This window comes from Culex pipiens, chromosome 3, assembly GCF_016801865.2.
Source record: "Culex pipiens pallens isolate TS chromosome 3, TS_CPP_V2, whole genome shotgun sequence".
NCBI classification, from domain to species: Eukaryota; Metazoa; Arthropoda; class Insecta; order Diptera; family Culicidae; genus Culex; species Culex pipiens.
The window spans coordinates 5,375,757-5,396,988 of record NC_068939.1 but is presented as its reverse complement, the minus strand read 5'-3'; the positions used below and the strand labels follow the sequence as shown (position 1 = coordinate 5,396,988).

The 21,232-nt window shown below is 38.6% G+C and overlaps 1 protein-coding gene across 2 annotated transcripts in view; it reads left to right on the top strand.

Moving 5' to 3' along the window:
• The window catches only part of LOC120422851 (putative uncharacterized protein DDB_G0277255), a 60,413-nt gene extending 39,627 nt beyond the window's left edge, over window positions 1-20,786 (top strand). Inside the window, exons 1-4 of one of the 2 annotated variants that reach the window (XM_052710058.1) lie at window positions 16,433-16,607; window positions 16,698-17,168; window positions 17,616-18,909; window positions 19,766-20,786. In XM_052710058.1, coding sequence (XP_052566018.1) covers window positions 16,466-16,607; window positions 16,698-17,168; window positions 17,616-18,909; window positions 19,766-20,639 — 2,781 coding nt within the window. In that variant the 5' untranslated portion in view covers window positions 16,433-16,465 and the 3' untranslated portion in view covers window positions 20,640-20,786. Of the gene's footprint in view, window positions 1-16,432; window positions 16,608-16,697; window positions 17,169-17,615; window positions 18,910-19,765 lie in introns of those variants that run through there. The other variant, XM_039586398.2, reaches the window with a different exon arrangement.
• Window positions 20,787-21,232: the final 446 nt, after the last annotated feature.

The window sequence follows — 21,232 nt, the reverse complement described above, 5'->3', positions numbered from 1 at the left end:
CGCTTTGTAAATGCCGGCCCCGATACTCTTCAAGGGTGTTCCCCTCAGGAACAGGGAAAGATTTACTTTTTTTATGATTGACAAATAGGTATTGATAATATATTATACTCGGATAATCAATAATTACAAAATTTATATTTTTGTTCCTGGACGGAGGGGTGGTACGACCCCTTCATTTTTTGAATATGCAAAAAAAATTTGTTTTTCAATAATTTGCAGTTTGAAACGGTGATGAGATAGAAATTTGGTGCCAATGAGACTTTTATGTGAATTTAGACGCCCGATTTGATGGCGTACTCAAAATTCCGAAAAAAAAAACATATTTTTCATCGAAAAAACACTAGAAAAGTTTTTAAAACTTTTTTTCGTAAAATTGCGATAACTCGTGATGGTTGCAAGCATGTTTATATATTAAAGTTTTTGTAATTGTCTGCTCTACAACTTTGTAGAACATTGTTACACTCTAAAAAATAACTCTGCAAAGTTAGAAAAACACGAAATTTCAAAATGAATAATTTTGTTCTAAATGAAAAAAATACCCTTCTGGGTTAATGTAGATTCGAAAAGTAGTAAATGTTCCAAAAAAAATTACAGTGGTGTAACAAAAAATGGTGTTTTTTAAACTTTTTTAGTGTTTTTTTAACGATGCAATATACTTTTTTTTTTAATTTTGAGTACGCCGGCCGTCCAAATTTACATAAAATTCTCTTTGACACCAAATGTCTATCTCATCACCGTTACAGGCTGCAAATTATTGAAAAACACCTCTTTTTTCGCATGTTCACGAGATATCAAAAAACGGACCTCGGATTCGTGATCAGGGGCAAAAGTTACCCCTTAGGACAAAGTTTCACGCAAATCGAAGAGGGGCAACTTTTCCCGATTTCGTGTGAGTTAGTAGAGAATTACCCAATAATAAATAGTTTGCAAATAGAAAAATGGCATTAGCACCTGATTGAACTAAAAACTAGAGAAATGTTTTTTTTAAGTATTTGTTTTTGAATGATACATTTAAAAAAAATCCTAATTACAAAAGCATCCATTCCCCATCTCGGCTTAATGCAATTTGGTAGCTGTTCATATTAACACCTAAACTCCCAAGCTCGAGAAAATGGGGGAATTTCCATACAAATTCTCCTTTTTTTCTCAAGCTTGGGAGTTTAGGTGTTAAACGATTTAAAAATCATAGTAAAAAAAATGTCTTCACCAAAAAAATAATATGGTGCTTAGCTGCCCATTTTCGCATAAATGTCCAAATTTAACACTTTTGAGGTAATGATACAGTCTGGTCCCAAAGCAAGCAAACTTTCAGCAAACTTCTACAAAAAAACTACTTTATTCAAGAAAATTCGTTAAAATCCCACTTTTTACGCACTCCTAGTACGTAACCTGATGGGCAATAAAGCCCCATTCAAAATTTAGAAAACAAGATTTAAAAAATGTACATGGGTAATTCTCCGCCAACTCACACAGCAGTTGCCCCGACCCCTCTTCGATTTGCGTGAAACTTTGTCCTAAGGGGTAACTTTTGTCTCTGATCACGAATCCGAGGTCCGTTTTTTGATATCTCGTGACGGAGGGGCGGTACGACCCCTTCCATTTTTGAACATGCGAAAAAAGAGGTGTTTTTCAATAATTTGCAGCCTGAAACGGTGATGAGATAGAAATTTGGTGTCAAAGGGACTTTTATGTAAAATTAGACGCCCGATTTGATGGCGTACTCAGAATTCCAAAAAAACGTATTTTTCATCGAAAAAAAACTCTAAAAAAGTTTTTAAAATTCTCCCATTTTCCGTTACTCGACTGTAAAAAATTTTGGAACATGTCATTTTATGGGAAATTTAATGTACTTTTCGAATCTACATTGTCCCAGAAGGGTCATTTTTTCATTTAGAACAAAATTTTTCATTTTAAAATTTCGTGTTTTTTCTAACTTTGCAGGGTTATTTTTTAGAGTGTAACAATGTTCTACAAAGTTGTAGAGCAGACAATAACAAAAATTTTGATATATAGACATAAGGGGTTTGCTTATAAACATCACGAGTTATCGCGATTTTACGAAAAAAAGTTTTGAAAAAGTTGGTCGTCATCGATCATGGCCGTTCATGGTCACCCGCGACAGACACGGACGACGAAACAAAGAGAAACGCAAAAAGTAACTTTTTCAAAACTTTTTTTCGTAAAATCGCGATAACTTGTGATGTTTATAAGCAAACCCCTTATGTCTATATATCAAAATTTTTGTAATTGTCTGCTCTACAACTTTGTAGAACATTGTTACACTCTAAAAAATAACCCTGCAAAGTTAGAAAAAATACGAAATTTTAAAATGAAAAATTTTGTTCTAAATGAAAAAATGACCCTTCTGGGACAATGTAGATTCGAAAAGTACATTAAATTTCCCATAAAATGACATGTTCCAAATTTTTTTACAGTCGAGTAACGGAAAATGGGAGAATTTTTAAAACTTTCATAGTGTTTTTTTCGATGAAAAATACGTTTTTTTCGGAATTCTGAGTACGCCATTAAATCGGGCGTCTAATTTTACATAAAAGTCCCTTTGACACCAAATTTCTATCTCATCACCGTTTCAGGCTGCAAATTATTGAAAAACACCTCTTTTTTCGCATGTTCAAAAATGGAAGGGGTCGTACCGCCCCTCCGTCACGAGATATCAAAAAACGGACCTCGGATTCGTGATCAGGGACAAAAGTTACCCCTTAGAACAAAGTTTCACGCAAATCGAAGAGGGGTCGGGGCAATTTTTCCCGATTTCGTGTGAGTTGGTAGAGAATTACCCACATGCAATACATCGAGAAAAATAAATTAACTGTGTTTCGATGAGTCATTAGGTTGACAAGAAAAAAAAATAAAATTTTGAAAGATCTTAGGAAATATCCCTATTTTTGAGGTTAAAAAATAGTTCCTGTGCCAATTTGGAGCCAAATCGGTTAAGGTTTAAGGGTTGCTATTGAAAACCGATTTGGATCAAAATTGGCAAAGTTACTTATTTTTATCGTCTGACTGTCACCAATAAATATCATTTATTTCGTTAATTGATTTGAGTTTGTTTGTATCATTAATTTTTATTTTTTGTCCTTTCAATCTCGAACAGGTTGCGACTTTTTTGTGTCAAAAAAAAAAACAAAAAAAAAACAAAACTATTTTAAAATTTTCTAAGTTTTTAAAATTAGAAAAGTTTGTTTGATAAAACTGACTGAGTTTCTTTATTTTATTACACTGCCTCTAGCACTGCCCACACTTCCATATATTACGGCACATCACTTTTTGTATGGCTGATCTTGAAAATTATTGTTTGCAGTCACATTTGAGAAGAATTAGAAATTTTGCTCGTACTTCGGATAATCGAATAGGCAAAGCAAAAGGGAAAAACATTTATTTTTGAAGAATATAAATGTCCCACAAGAAAAAAATATGAAATAAATATTATCGCAAATTTTCGAAAAATATAATAAAGCTGGTGGTATATTCTGCAAAAATGAGTATAAATTTAAGATGAAATATTGCAATTTCGAAACCAGCTCAAATCGCTTAAAAAGCACCAAAGATCTCCCCAACGTTATTTCTTTCAGCAAAATTAAAGTCACGTCAGCCAAACACGAACCAAAAAAAGACGTGGTTTGCCAACCTTAAACGGTTCAACTATTATCGCGGTCCTATTGCTCTTTTTCATCTTTTCATACAATTTTCCTTGCTGTCGGCACCGCTGACCGAAACCTTTTGAAGGCGGTTTTTCGCGCGTCGATGGTCAACAAAACGCACTGACCGCAAAATTGAGGGTCCCACTTTTTCGCCAAATCGTCGTCACTTTGACGCACGCACGCACAACTGGGTTGGGGAGGGGAGCGGTTATTTGAGACTTTGTCAGCTCCGATTTCGTCAAAAATGTTAAACGCGTCGTCGCGAATCTTCTTGTGACTCTTTTTTTGTTTCTGTTTCTTCTTGACCACTTTCGGACCTATGAGCTGATGTTTATTTTGTATTTTGTGGTTCCGCCCCGACTCGGTTTCGCGGTTAATTTACCTTAACTTACTCCAGAAATGAAAATCCGGATTGAAATTCCCCATTCCTTCATTTCACCTGATTTACTGCTGCTGCTGCTACAGGTTCTGTATGTAGAAGGGAGACATCAAGCCCAAAAAAATAAAAGCAACAAAAAAAGCCGCTAAATTGAGTGCTCAACGTAAACGATTCAATTTCAATTGGGGAATTTAAACGTGACGTGCGCGCGCGACTTTGTTTGATGATGTCTCTGGATTGTCGAGGAATTTGAGACGACATTCGACCGAGTTCCAGCAGGGCACTTTAAAGTCAATCAATTCATGTCACCTGAGTCACCTGAGTGGAGGATTGATGATGGAGATGTCAATGCTTTTAGTATTATTTTGTTAAATTTTATTTTAAGCTTAGCGAATATTTTTTGTGAATTATGGTACAATTATATGAAACCAACCAACCAAATGTGTTATTTGATGAATTTTAACATCAACTTTCATTTAAAGTTTGTTTGAACACTGTAGTTAATGCCAAAACAATAAAATAAAATAAAATTATAAGTTTACCAAACATTTGAAACATTTCACTGAAATATTTCACAGGCATCTGAAGCACTGGGAAGGCAAAACAGACATTTATGGTTTTGATTTCCTTAAATTCTAGCAAATTTTTATACAAAATATTGATTTTTTTTTTATGTTAACAGCTTATTTGAGACTTGAAGAATGTCATTCACTAACATTTCAGTCCAAATGTGTGCGATTCATAAGCAAAATCGGGTGTCTTGAATTCGAAGCAAAAGTGTCTGGATTTCGAATCAGCTTTTTCAGTGTCCGGGATTCGAAGCACAACAACTCATTTTAATTTTAAAATTCTGATGAAAAATTGTTAGAATAAACATATTTTGCATGCCTTCTCTTAAAACTGACTGTTTATACTACATCCTGATGATATTTCTACATTTCCAACTTATTACATGATTTTTTTTTTAAGCTAAAAAAAATTGTTATGCAACTAAGTGTCCGGATTTCGAATCATGACGTTATCGGTTAGCAGTTTATCTGAAATCTTCATAGTACGATTCATACTGCTTTCCATTCCTAAAAGCACATACGTCTCATTAGGCGTCATTTCGAATGTCTTATCTGCAATCAGCCACACTTTTGGTCACATCAAAACCGCACTTTGATAGCACTTCACCCATTATGAATGTCCAACTCGGAGTCGGCCACATTCCACCTGGTGCACACGTCTCTCTCTCGAAATAACTAATTGACCTAAAATCGCCCCTCTAAATCCACTTATCCGAGACCAGCTGTCCAGCAAACCGAGTCCGAGTTGTTGACCAATGACCCAATCCCTGGGAGAGAGAAGTGCGTCTGGACACGGCAAATCGGCATCGTTTGCGAATCTCCGTCATATTCCGCAGAACCCATCCGGTCAAGTCGGGGGTCGGGTTATTGGGACCGATGACCGGCCGACCGACCGACCGGGTCCGGGGCCATTAGACGATGTTTAATTGAATTCCATTAAAGATCTAGCGGAATGGACGTCGAGTAGACATCGAGTCCTGAGAGGGGGCCGCCGGTAGGGAGAAGAAGTAGAAAAAGCATCAAACTGAAAGAGAGGGGGGGATTCACAAATTCAAATTTAATCTCGACCTGATGGTGGTGTGTGCACCTGGAAGCTGTGCTGCGGGGATGTCTCGTCGTCGTTCAAAAACGTCAGATTTATGTTTTTCGCATTAGATGCAAAAGGTGCATGCCAGACGATGGTCGTAATTTGAATTGGCAATCTGCATCGTCGTTGTGCGTGCCTGGGTCTGGTCTCGGATGCCGTGTGTATTGGCCATATGCCATCATCCATGGATCAACTTTCTCAGGTGTACCGAAAAAAAAAACGGCCGGGGCCTGGTCCGCGGAGATGTAAGTGGACGATATCGAAACTGACCCCGGGTCCAGCAGCTGTGTGTGTTCAAGCAGGTTGTATTGGTGGATTAAATCTTTGAGGGCGGCGGGAATATCCACTTGTCTGGTCAAACGTCCTCATCATCATGTGTGCCATTCAGGCAGCGGCGGCGGCGGCAGCAGCATGGCCCATGGGGTTCTGGCCATCATTAGCATGCGTTCGGGGGAAGGCAAAAATATTTATGTACGACAGTTGGTTGCCGCTGGATCTCTGCCCGCTCAGGCCCAGATGGCGTCGTTGGGTTTCTCGGTATTTCTTCGATCTTGGTCAGCGGCGGCAGCAGCGGTTTGAGCCGTTGAGCCCGGCTAGACCGCATTATCTGACTTATTTTCAAGCACGATTTGCTGCCACTCGAGGAATGTGCGCCCGCAATGAGGCAATCAAATTCATGAACCATCTAAAATGCCATATTTTGCATTCTTTTTACATAACATTAATCTGAACAAAACAATTCCATAAAGTAGGCTTTTGCAACAATGTCACGCCACAATCAATCTGTCGCTGCCAACTGGCAATTTTCCTCTCCCCCCCAGAAAACCGTTACCCGTAATGACTGCCCTCGATATTCCGGTAGTGCACACAGCTCACTCCCTTTCGCATCAATCGATCCTCAACCGATGATGACGATGGCCTTTGAGCCCTTGCGCGTTCCCGGAATTGGCCCTCTAAGCGCGTCCATGCCACGTTTGGATTTAAATTGCGCAAAAATCACCTCTCTGTTGGGCGGAATCGCGCGCAACAAATTGTACACAAAAAGTATCGCTTTGTACGATCGACGATCGAAGGTGGCTGCGCGTCGCCCCTGGCTCTGATTGGACGTCCAAGAAAATGTACAGAGAGTGCCCTTCCGAGGGGTTGGGAGAACTGTTTTTCCTTTGCGGCGGCCCGACCGAGCTCGATTAGATAATGACCCCGGTGATCGCTGAAGGTACTGTAGAAAAGGGTGGATTTGAACTGAATCGGTAGAAATTACCCCTGAGAATAAGGAATTAGGGAATCCAATACCACATACTAATGAAATAAATCTGTTTTTAAAAACAAATATTTAGATGTCAAAATCAAAACATTTCCAAAAAATTTTTAGTCAGAATGAACCATCCCCAGATTCCTCAAACCCAATTCATTGAATTTATACACGGAAAGGATTTTCATCTCAAAATCATGATAAATCTTGCTGAAACTTAAATAAAAATCCAAAAGAACTCATCACTGAAATGGCCAAATTTAAGCTAATCCAGCTCGGCTCTGGTAAAAAAATTGCTGGAACAGCAAAATGATTGTTAAAATCAGCAAAAATCAACCAGCAAATGGACTGTGCTGGTGATTGGACCCGTGTTTTTTTTAAATAGTTGAAACAAATATTACAAAAAAAACGTTACTTAATCCACCTTTAGGTGGTTGGTGCCTTCCTCGCATTCATAAATTGAATACACTACACAGCCTCAAAAAAGTGTATAAATAACACTTATTTTTATCAAAATATCTGAGATCCGGCCTAAAAAAAGTGTATTAAAAACACTAAAGTACATATAATTTATTGTAGGGTTATCAGATCTTCAATCTTTTGGGCTCGTTGGAAAGGTCTTTTGATTACCTATCCAACGATCGCATGATAGATTCGGACAACTTTTTCATCAAAATATTTGAGATCCGGCCTCAAAAAAGTGTCTAAATAACACTTAAGTGCTCATAACTTTTGATGGGGTTGTCAGATCTTCAATCTTTAGAATGTGTTGGAAAGGTCTTTCAAATACCTTTCTAACAATATAAAGCATGACGGGTTTTTTTTTACAAAAAACACCTTTTCGTAAATTGTAAAATCTTCCGAAGTTTAGCTAAAATCGTTTTTTTAGCATAACTTTTGAAGTTCTTTTCTAAACTTCATAAGATTAACTAGGCTCTTGTGGGACCCTAAGACGGGTCGAATGAGACCAAAACGGTCTAAATCGGTTCAGCCAGTCCGGAGATAAACGTGTGCATATTTTTCGGTCCACGGACTTACAGACATACACATGCCCAGACATTTGTTCAAAATTTGATTCTTAGACGATAGGTATACGTAGGGGAGATGGGGGTAAGACGGCCACCCTAAGGGAGAAGTCTAATAAAATTTACACAACAGATTATTTTGATCTCAAATTACGTACATATTGTTCTACTACTAATCCATTATAGAAATAACATAAATTAGTTGGTCTAAAAACCAATTTTCAATACTTTTCAGCAATTTAAAAAAAATAATTGAAATCGTGTATATATGAAATACGCGGGGTAAGACGGCCACCCAAGTGGGGTAAGACGGCCAGTGCTATAAATTTACTTAATAACTTTGCTAAATCTACCCAAATACCTACATGGTTGGTTGAACAGACTTCTCTGAACATCATAACAATTTTGGTTGAAAAAAATAAGGTTTCAAATGTGAAGGAAAATGCTGTATAAAAAATTTAATATTTTGGCTCAGTGAATTTCATATTATTGCGACCACATTTTATGAAAAACTGTGCATTTTTACTACAAAACAAACACAATTTGATGCAAAATAATTAGTATGTGTATTTCGATTAGAATAAGTAAATCAAAATTATGTAAACAATATTAAATTCGCGATTTTTATGAAAAGTTTGATAGGATTTCATACTATTCAATGAGTGTTGCTATATCACAGTAAAGAATGTTGTCGAAACGGTAGTTAACAGCATTTTGATTAAAAATGGATATAGTTTTATCGAAAATGCTTTTTCTTTATCTACAAATATGTCTTAATAGTCAAAAACCGTCAAAAATATAACCTATATCAAATAAAATCCACAAATTACGGGTGGCCGTCTTACCCCCGGAGGAGGTGGCCGTCTTGCCCCCAAATAAATTATTTTTTTAAAACATTTTTTGTAAATAGCTCATCGCATTTTTTAAACTTTTTCAAGGGACAAAATCTAGGGAAAACTTCAATTTAACATGAAAAAATATTTGAAGACAGGAAAACATATTGTTATCTAACAAAAATGCCTAAGTTGTAATCCATGAAAATTACATCCAGTTTCAAGTTCAAAAATTATTTCTTTATTTTGAGCTATTTTTATACTATTTCAAACAATATTTTTGGCAAAGGTGACTCCATATGCATTATTTAGCATGAGGAACAGTATTGCTAAACATTTTAGTAATATTAATTAGTATACTTATTAAAACAGTGGGGTGGCCGTCTTACCCCGCCTGGCCGTCTTACCCCCAGCTCCCCTAAGGTCTACGAGGTCGAATAAAAAAGTTCATTTTTCGAGTGATTTTATAGCCTTTAATCATTGAGGTGAGGAAAGCAAAAACAGTAAATCTATCGAAACTCAACCTTTTCATTGATTTACTTTTAAGCATAATTGATTTTGTTTTGAATATCATATGACGGAAGTTGTTGATCAATCCAAAGGTTTTTCTTATTTTTTTTACTAACTGAAAAAACTAACCCTTCCCTGTTTTTTTAGATTTTTTAAAATCATTTCCAAAAAAACCTAAATTACTTTTATTTTCATGCAACTAGATAAAATCTATGAAATATTTTTTGAATAAGCCTTGAAACAAAATGGCAAAATGTTGATTTTTTTATAAAAAAAAGTTTAATTTAGTTCAAGTTTTTAACCAGGAATTGAACAGACATTTTTTTCATCAAGTTCTATCCTTTTGTAAAATCCCGATTTTTGATAATTTTTGAATATTCTCAAATTTGGTTCAAATTTGGTATGGTAGTTCCTTGGCCGTAATAATGAGATCCGTATTTTTTGTTTGGAGATTAGGATGGTCCTATCCGAAATAGGGTGGTCCAAAAATTCCTTTTTTTTGCATCACAGTTTTCAAAATTTAACGGTAAGCAAATTAGAAATCAATAGTAAGTATACCTAACAATTTTCTAGAAGTGAAAAAAAAATCCCAAAAAAAACAGTCCGAATAATATTCAACCAGGCCAAAAGTTGCACTTTTTAAAATTCAAGCATACATTTATTTCCCGACCTGGTCTGCCCATGATCGCATAAATGTCCCATATGCATTTTCATCGTTTTTGAGTTAATGATGCAGTTTGGTTCAAAATCGTGTGCTCTTTCAGAAAAGCCTATAACATCCAGCACTTTGTTCTAAAAATCAGGAGAAAATCCAGTTTTTTGGCGAAAACTTAACACGTAACCTTATGTGTGGGACAAACTTCAAATGCGTTTTTCTCAGCTTGCTGTTTTTGCATATGGGACAATTATGCGAACATGGGCAGTGGTGATCTTGAAATAGAAGAGAGTAAAGCTTTTTTTTCAATTCACTGGAAGATGAATAAGACAAACAATATTGAGAACCACGAAATTGATTCTCCTTGTTGATCAACTTCCCAAAGCTACCCCATCCAACGGGTGGTAGATTCTAGTGACCTGCCACGTGATTAGTATGTGCATGAAAAATGAGTGATTCTGCGCGGTCAACCACCGTCGCTGCCTGGTGAACTACCGGCACGGAACGGAGAAGCGTCTCTTTGACCGAGCCCCGGAGAGGTTACCCGCGTGGGCACTGTGCGTGGTCAACTGGGACGTTGCGGCGCAGAGACAGGTGAACGCCACAAACGTGAAAGATCTGCGAACCCATCGTTGCGTGCCATGTCGGTATATTTCTTGCGTGGAGCGAAGGCTTTTGGATCCTTTGCAGAGGTGGGCCAAACCAGTCGGGGATGGGAAAAACAAAGACCGGCCCCGACGATTCGTATCGCGGCGCAGGTTGGTTGTGTGAGCTGGAAAAATGTAGACGTTTATATGCCGGCTTGCGGAGAAGAAGAGCCGACTGTAATATTGTTATGCAATGTTATGGTCCAAGGACCGCGTACTCATTTATAAATAAATTATTAACAGTCGAGCGAAAATTGTTTTCTTATCATGCGGTTCTTCCAGAGTTGGAGGTGAAAACAATACCCAAGCATTAATTATCTGGATTAGAAGCAATAACTGGGTGTAGAACACAATTGGATTTGAACAAGCCATTAATCTTGTTAATAAAGGAAGAGGTAGTTGAACCCTAGCAAAGATAATATCTACATTTTTGATATTCAAATGTAAAAATGCAATACAAAACTTTTTGTTATTTTTTCATGAAAATATAACAACCAATATTACGATAGAATTAAACAATAACTGAAATATGTTTTAATATTTGATTTAATAATTTAAATAATTTCCACAGCAAGCCTCATAAATCACAAAATTATGAAATCTCTCACCAACTAAAGCAGTTTCTGCCCCCGTGAACCCATTGCACAACAGTCCGGCCTTTCTTTCATATTTTGCATATACTTATGGCAGTGAAATGAATATGCAGTTGGTTCAGCTTCCGAAACCGGGAACTAATTTGCACTCGCGGCGCGGTGCACCCTCTCTCCGACTAAGTGATGTAAACCAACCCTAATGAAGATAGTCATCCGTTTAAAAATTCGCCAGCAAACGGTAACCCTTTCGCATTTCCGCTTTGAAAAAAAAACTAAATTAAGAAACAAAATTAACATGACAAAGGAAAGAAGCTTAAATTTGCGGTGAGTTTCCACTAAATTATTGCTACTATTGGGAAGGAAACTTCTGTTTTTCTTTCCGACGCAGCATCCCAAGAAAATCTCTTTTAAAACAAGCTAGTTACCTTAAGTTGGCTGGAAACAGAGCAATAACAATAAATAATCGCGCTAATAAGTGCGCGAAAGCGAAACGCGTGAGAAGAATTTGAAGCTTGCGCACGCGCGTCGGCGCAAACAATCACGTGCTTTACATTATAATTGGCAGCTGCGACCAGCAAAACTTGTCACTTTCGACTTTCGTCTTGTTCAATGGGCGGGAAGAAAGAAATAGTTCACGCGATATTACGTTGAGCCGCCACACCGCGATCGTTGACCCGATCAAAGTCCGAGGCTATCGCTGCTACAAAGTATGGAGCTTAAGACAACTTGAGCTATCAGATTCAGGTTCTATCATGCTCAAAATATATTAACGTCACTATCGATTAACTAAACCTGGTTGATGGCAGGCCAAACCTGCCCCGATCCAGCGATCAACATCTGTATTTTATCTATTCTTACTTTACCCGGTTGCTTTCGCCACGCCAATTCGAGTTCTATACACATTCAGTGTTCAAACCACGTGAGCATAAATCGCAAAGTTACAAGCTTAGATAAAATCATCGAATTTACTACTATCGATAACCAAAACGCTGAAAAAACAACGATCTTATCACGTCGTTGAAATCGCACCAAGAATCGAAAGGCTCGAATAGCACACAGCTGGCTTCTTGACTTTTATAAAAGGCTTAATTCAGAGCGGATAATAAATGACTCTTCCTAAACGTGGCGACCATTATCGTAGCATTTTCAACCAGAAACAGCTACCGGGTTGTCGTCTGTTTTTGTCTGTTGCTTTTCCACAGTTCGATCGGTGGGATTTGTCAACGCGCGATTTGTTATTCGGTTGTTCTAGAAGACGGTAGGGGGCTCTGGGGTAAAGTTGATTTGATTCCAAAATTTCAATTAAAAATGGTTAGAGATATTTTTGTTCAAGGTGATTTCAAAATATTTTCTGCAGCAAAAAAAAAATAAACACCAGTGTCCAGGGATGCCACATGATTTTTTAAAATGTCTGTGAAAAAGTCTGTGTATGTTTGTGTCTTTGTCTAAAATTCAAATAAATCAATTTACAGTCATAGAAATCTATCAAAAATTGTGTTTTTAAGCATTTGAAGACTAACGAAATAAGTTTCGATTGATATTTTAACAAAATAACAATTTAATGAAGTTTTTAAAAAGTCTGTGTACCTCAAAAAATGTCTAACACGAGCTCAAATGTCTGTGAAACACAGACAAATCTGTGTATCTGGCATCCCTGCCAGTGTCCCCAAGTTCTCAAATTTTCGATCCAAAGCTCGATTTACAACCCAAAACATTTTCTTTGTACACCAATTTATGGTTATCTGTTTGGCCTGGTCATTCATTGTGGTGTTTTACAACAAACACCAAATATACCGGACTCGGGCAGGTTCTTCCGTGAGAGCGATGCTAGTGTAACTCGACAACCGAAAACGAAAGAAGGATTGATGAAGTTAACCCTCTACTGCTCAGATTTTTTTTTTGGGGAATTTTATATTTCCGTGTTCGGAGGATTTTGAGATATATTTTTTACGAAATACTTTACTTCTCTTGTTTTATGGTTCTTTTAATTAATTTGTAATATTTTTAAAGCAATTAATGTTTAAAATCCAATCCTCAAATCCTATTTTCGAATTTCCGACTTTTCCAGAACCTCAAATTATAACCATTTCTTATCCAAAGAATGACTAAACATTTAAAATGTCAATAACAACCTTGATAACAACCATCGAAAAAAAATATCTAAATTCAAATAAAATCAAGCTATTGACAGTTTTAATAAAAATTTAAACTCAACAACAAAAATAGAAACATGAAATATAAAACTTCAAGATTCATTTTAAAAATTTCCAAAGTTTTTATTACTCGGGTAAAACTGGAATAGAAAAAGGATGGCAAATAGTTAAAAGTACCGAAACTTTAATTATTATTCTTGATTTTATGTGTTTTTTATCAATACAGTCCAGACTCTATTATCTGAAGGCCTTGGCAAAATTTCACTTCGGATAATCGAATTTTTGATTGTTGAGCTTGTTGTGATTTATAATTATTAAATCCAAGATGGCGGCAAAATGACCGTAATGAAATTTTGAAAAGGTGCAATTTTTAATTTTATAAGCATTCAATCATTCAAATTTGATTAAAATGGAGTCGCAGAACTCGAATTTAATGTTAAAAGTAAGAAAACAAAAAAATACGAAAAAACATTTTTTTGTTCGTCATTCGATAATCCGAAGTCCCATACAAACCTTCGTATAATCGAACTTCGGATAATAAAACTTCGGATAATCGAGTCTGGACTAGAAACGCTTAAATATTATGGCAGCTATTATTCTTCCAGTATAATTTAAATATGTAGAATAAAGTGAAAAATATGTATATTTTTTATCAGGTTTCCTTCCAATTTTGCGGATTTTGATAAATATTTTTTTTAAATTAATGTTTAATTATCAAGTTGTCACTTCTTATTGTTTAAAAAAAATTTCAATTAGAGATCCAATTTTTCGAAGAGCCCAATTCTTTTAAACATTTTTTCGTACTGTCAAAAAATAAAAAGTAATTATTTTTTTATATTTAAGCGATGTAAATAAAATTAAACAGAATAATAATTTTACGATCATCTTTGATATTAAGCTCTTTTTTTTTAAATGGGAGTTCAAAACGAATTGAGTGCGATTGGTTTGAAAATTTTCGTCACACTAAGCTTTTCGAACAACTCTCGTCACTTTTGCAATTTTCCGACTTTCGATTTTATTTGGTCAAAAATTCACAAATTTCCGACTTTTTCTCGTTTTTTTTTTTTTTGTTGCTGATTTTGGAGAATTTTCGACTTTTTCAACTTGAGTGGCCACCCTGTGTGTAGATTTTGTTTTTAATGTTATTTTCAACAACCTCAAATCATTATATTTTGCCTATTTGCTGTTTTTCATAATGTTTTATACACTTCGATTTTAAAAGTGTTTTCACATTTTTTGATACAAACTAAAATTATCAGCAACAAAGTATGTAAAAAAATAAACTGGTTCTTCTTTTCAATGCTTTTTAAGAATTCAAAGTTGGTTAAACAAATGTGATTGAAACCAGTCTAGAAGCGTGGTTTGGTCTTAGAGAGATGAGTATGTTATTCAAGAATTGATCAACAAAAATCAATTCAATCACGGTCCACGAAATCAAAATTCATTTAATGTACTTTTTGATTGCAAATTTTACTTTAGGTCTAAAACTAATGTCAATTTTTTTTCGATTTTTTTCAGCATTTTTGAAAAAGCATTTCAAATTTTTACCAACTTGTACCATATCTCAAAGGATGGCAATTTTTGTCATTTAAAATAAATCCAAAAATGAGAATTTTCGAAAATGGTTGACAACTCACTTTTTTTGACCATTCGAAAAAAGCTTATTTTCAAGAGTAATTTTTTTCTGAAAATTTCTAAGCAAAACCTATAACTTTGCCGAAGACACTTAATCGATCATTCTCAAGATACACACAGTAATAAAAATCATGGTAATATTACATCTGGAAATGAGTACATTTTTTATGTCAGAAAAAGGTGTAATTATTCCTCTAAAAATGTGTAAATTAAACTCTTTTTCATTGTAATGCCACTTTTCAGTCTAAATTTGAAATAATATTACATCATAAAAGAGGTAATATTAAACCTACAAAATTTACCCCTTCCAAATTTACACAATTTTTTGCTGTGCAGTTTCTTGAATATTCGAGAAGCCTTTTTGTATAGACGGTAATCAATATTGTCTGGGACTTGTATGGATAACCAATGGTTCAAAATGACTTCTTTGGTCACAAAAAATTACACACACCCAAAATAAAAATCAAAAACAAAAAAAAATAAAAAAAATTGTTCATTCTTGAGAGAATTGCTCAACATGTGTTTAGCAAAATTCTGATCAGTATAAAAATAATAAACTATTTATATGAGTTAAAAGTGAACATTTCATGCATCTCAGGATTGTCAAAAGTTAAATCACAGCATTTATCTGGAAACGATGCCCTTTTGCAAATCAACAACCTTTCTATCATGTTGTGTGCCTTTGAACTTTATGCTGCCATGTTTGTGTGTGTGTGCATAATAAAGGGGTACACGATAAAGAAAGCCCACGAAGATGATTGCAAATATTTATGCTCCGCCGAGCAGGCTATACACCATGGTGGGAAGTGGTTAGAGCTATCCATGCGATTACCGCGCTCCGATAAGAAATCCCACCAGATAAATATGATGTGTGTATAAATATTGAACCTTCTCCCCCACCTCCTCCACCTTCTCGCCTGCAGATATCACGCTGGCCCATCGAAACAGCTGTTCCACACGGGGGTATCGTAAAAACACACAGTTTAGAGCGTGCGCCAACCTCGCACGGATAATTGAAATTACATTGCGATAAATGATCGACCTACCCTAACAGCGCAGCCTCCCTCCCTCTCTCGAATGTTGCTACCGGACGGAACGTGGGCTAATCACAACTTCCAGTACCCATTAGACTAATGGAGTTGGGCCGAAGAAGAACCGGGTAGCTAAATTAATTAAACACATTAATTTCACGCACTGCTAAAACAAGCTGAACCTCCCACGGTTTGCTTTACAGTCCAAGAGATACCATTGCTTTCTGGTTCACCAGGTTCCTGGGGAGGACTTTATGCTCTCTCTCTCTCCTCCGGACATCATGTGTGTGTTTTTATGCGCCAAATGGGTTGTCGTGTGTGGCCTGCCATTAGCAATCGGAAAAATTGCCACTAAAACAGCTGACAAACACCATCGTTGGCAACATTAGAGGGGAGGGGAGGGGGATATCGATTATCGTAACGTTCGATAAGTTATGGCCAGTCAGGCTGCACTTTTGTCCGTACAGTACGTTCTTCTTCCGTTGCTCGTCATCGCCGCCCAGACTCTGTCTAAGACACTGGCTGGGAGGTTTAGTCTCGGCGTAGCGAGTGCAAAAGCAATTTTCGTCCCCATCCGTACTGGCGATGATTATCTTAATGAAAGGGGAATTCAATTACTTATGACTATTTCTTTTCTTTTCTATTCTGCCATCCACCCTCGCGCAGCATCCTCAACGGCAGCCGGATCGTCGCCTTCCGAGCCCGTGTCCTCATCGGCAGCAGCTGCTGCCACCACGACAACAACTGCATCTTCATCGTCATCCCGGCGTCATTTGAACCTCCCACTGCTGCCCGTGTTGCCACCGCGATCGGCCACCCAGATAAGGCCAGAACCTCCCCCGCCGTACTGGGCCCACTATCAGCATCGAGTCGTTCCGGCGGCGGTGGTCCACCCCCCGATTCCGTTAGCCCGATCGTCTAGCACAAGCAGCAGTAGCAGTTCGTCCGCGGGGGTCAACGCGTCAAGCAATGCACACCGGTTGCGTGGCCCGGCGGCAGTTTACGGAGGAGGCGTCGGCGCAGAAGGTTATCAACGTGCAGTAACGTTGGAACGGGGCAGAGCCACGCATCGGTACAATATTGCACACCAGCAGCAGCAGCACCAGCAGCGTCAGCGGATCAAAGAGTACTTGTTGAGTGAGTAATTAATTAAGTTATTATTTGAAGAAAACAATCGTGTTACATCCCATTGTATCAGCAAAGTAGCCTACCATAATTTCGGAAGTAATACAGATATGATCCTAGTTCAAAATTAGTCGACTTCTTGCTTGTTACGGTGGTAGACCAAAAGGTATTGAACTCCCGAAGGACCTTGGACTTCCCTATATACCAACAAAGTAGTCTACCATACTCACTGAAGCTATACCAATATGATCTAGGGTCAAAATCTGACGACCTTTTGCTCGTTATAGCGGTAGACACCTAGGTATAACTCCAGGAAATCTTTGGATGTTTCAGGTATCATTTGAGCTCACATAGAATACCCAATTTTAACTGCCCGTAGGGATAAATCAGCAGTTATTGAGATTGACTATTTATCAAGCTTTTATCAGTTCCGATTCTACTATTTCTCTACCCCGCCAGGCCAAGATGCATTTTGTCCGGATTTGGTACGTAATTGCAAGATTACCGCAGACCCGCAATCCGGCCGAAACTCCCCCGAGCCTGTGCCGAGCACCAGCCAGCAGCCTCAGAACAACAACCAACCACGCACTCCCGACCAGGACCAGGACGTCTACGTAGAGATCGAAGAACTGAACCAAAGTGTAGCCGCAGTCCAGCTTGCGACCCCAGAAAAGCCACAACCACCGACCTCAACCCCCAGCTCGACCACCGTCGTCTGCGGTGATATGGGTCAAAACCTGAGCATCCGAAGGCCGAAGATATCACTCACGTGGGTCCTCCGTGAACAGCAGCAGCAACAACAGTCTCAACAGCAGCAACTTCATCAAAACCAGTCTGCCAACGACCGGCGACCACCGCAAATCAACGGGAATTATCTGCAACCGAGTTCCCAATCACGGCGCGCATCTCCGGTAAAGACAACAGCCGTTGCACCTGTACCACCACCACCTGCACCGTCATCCGGATCGTCCAACGGCGCAGCAGTCCCAGCCCGGAAGAAATCCCGCACACGCAGCAAGGAGCGACTGTTCAGCGAAAAGTACGTCAGCGATAACAATCTGACCGAGTACGGCTACAATGAGAAGCTCAAGGCAGTTCACGGTGGCCCGAACGGAGGAGCCTCGGCACCGGCCTCGACCGAGCATCACGGTAGCAACGGCCACCACCATCATAATGGTGTTTATCGTAAAAGCAATCGCAGCTATCGAAAGAACAGCGATCGCCTCAAGAAAAAGGAACGCACCCTGGTATATCCAAGTCTCGTCCAAAGCGAAACCGTCGACATTCTGCTCAACAACAACAACAGTATTATCATCAACCTGAATCAGGAAGAACAGCAGCAACTGCTCAAGGAAAAGTCCCTGAAAAACACCTACTCAGAACCATCCCTCTACACGACCGTGTCGGAGCCGTCCTCGTCGAAGAACCGCCACCGGCATCGACGCCGCCGCGAACGGTACCACCGGTCCGCCTCCCAGCGGTTCGGGTACGAAATCCAGAACGTCGACGAATTCCTCTCCAAGTGTTCCCTGTCCTCGCCCGGGAACATTCCGGTGGTGCTCGCGGCGGCCGCTACCCTCTACCAAACCCGGCCCGGTAGCTACCAGATCGAGATCCCGCTGCCGCTGGGGATGGTCGTCAACGCCGTGTTCAAGAACCAAAACTGGCTGTACGTACAAACGCCCCACGCCGAGGAAGGCTACGTCGCGTACGAGACGTGTCTGCCGCTGGGCATTCTGCCACCAAACCAAAGGTAGGTCTTTGATCTCTGACTGTTAAGAAAAACGGTGCAGGGTGTTATGTTGCAGACATGACCAAAATAACAAATAAAATTGCCGAAATAGAGCATCTTTACCGCAGAGATCTAATTACGTAGCAAAACAAATCTAATTTAGCTTCGAATTTCTCCGGTGTTCTACTGAATAACTTTTGGTAAATGCAGATAATCTTCTTAAATCTAGTTGTGACATTATTTGGAAAAAAATTCTGTTAGTTTTTTCGATTGTTTCGATTATCCGAAGTTTCCAGTTGAATGCCTTTTAAAATAAATAATGCATTTTTTTTTTTTTTTTTTTCAATATTTCATCAATGTTATTTTGGCGGCCAACTAGGAGTTTTGAATTCATAATCACTTTAGGGTACACTGAAATAAAAAAAAAGTACCAAATTCCTAAATTCTAGGAATTTTGGCTCCTTTCCTTATTTAGTAATCGGGTTTTTTGGATTACTTAATAAGAAAAGGAGGCAAAATTCCTAGAATTTAGGAATTTGGTACTTTTTTTTTATTTCAGTGTAGTTTGGTAGTCATACTTAAGTTCGGGAATCAAAAATAAAACAGCGAAAAAAAAAACATTATTTTTTTGTGGTTCGATTATTTGAAGTGAAATTTTTTCAAGATTTTCGGATAATCGAATCTGGACTGTAGTACAAAAAAGCAAAAACAAAAAAATGCCCTCAAGTCAAACAAGTCCCTCAAAATTCAAAATAATTTAATGGATAAAAATTGAAAATGATTGCCAACTATGCAGAATTTAAACAAAAAAAAATAATAATAATTAATTGTCAAAAACTATCAATGCATGTCACTAAATCCCTCATTTTTTCTATAGATCAAGCTCAACCTCCAAGCCAACGCCGTGCTGGGAGTCAAACAAGGACGTGTTCCCACGACCCAGTGGTAACCTCACCGACAGCGAGAAGGAAATCCAACAGCTACGCGGCGGCAGCAACACTGCCACCGGAGCCGGTACCCGTTCCGAGGGTCGTCGCACTCCCCGCCTCAAACGTAACGGAACCAGCAGTCGCAGCGTGGCCTCGGTAGCGTGCAGCAGCGAGAAAAACCTGGACTCGCTGTACCTTCGCGTAGCGAACCAACCCAAATCCGCCGATTCCCAGTCACAATTTGCTCAACTCAAGCTCACGCCCAAGGTGCTCAACGGCAAGTCCGCGGCCGCAGCTGCCACGGCCAAACTGGACAAGGTGCTAAACATGGACCAGTTGGACAAACTGCCCTCCAACGGGGACTACATTCAGCTGCACAAACCGATGCAACATAATCCACAACACCAGCAGCAGAATCCGTTCCACCATCATCACCACCACAAGATTCTGGTGAAGAGCGGAAGCGGCGGAAGTGGCCACTCGGCCAGCAGTGTCCTCAACGGGGGACACTACCATAAGACTGTCAACAACGTTAGCTATAGTAACTCCAACACCGCCGCCGCCGCCAAGACGACCACGAACGGAAGTGCAAACCTGCGAACCTCGGCCACGACGGCCGTCCGGCAGACTCTGCTGGCCATCACCGACAGCTACAGTTCGGAGGCGGTCAGCGTGCAAAAGGGCGACGTGGTCACACTGCTCGCCTGCAAAGAGTACCAGGAAAAGGGACTGAAAAACTACAAACAGTGGTTCTTTGTGCGCACCCGAGACGGTCACGAAGGTTACATTCCGGCGGAGGCGGCCGGGCATGGGTTTTTGTAATCAGTTAAAAATAATCTGTTAATCGTAGCGATGTGTAAATAGTTAGTTGATGTTCTCGTGCAAAAAAAAGCTAGACGCGTTATTTGTTCATAACCAAATGATATTTAAACTATCGTGTGAAGAATAAAAAGTTTAAAACATTAAAAACTGTTGCATTACTCTGATGACACTCTTATGGCCTGGGCTTAACACAACCATCCTCTTCTAGGATAAATTCGGTACCAAAATCACAAGGTGTGAACTTTTCAAACTTTTTTCCGTTTCTCAGAAGGCACGTACAGTAACCGAACGCAAACCCTTCAGCAGCAGCATGTTTTTCGTCCATCACTTTTTTGGTTGGACACTGCAAATATCCACAATACTTGGTATCCCTCTGATCGCCGAGGATTTGGAGATTAAAGTTGGTTAGTAAAAGGATGGAAACTGTAAAGTATTTTAGAAATTATTATGTTTTTTTTTCATATCTCGAAAGTTGTTTTGGAAATCTACCGAATAAATACATTTTATTTTGGACCTTTACAACAAGTTCTACTATATCACTTATAACTTAACAGTTCTGGATTGAAATGCTCTGATTTAAATAGGGTAAGAAA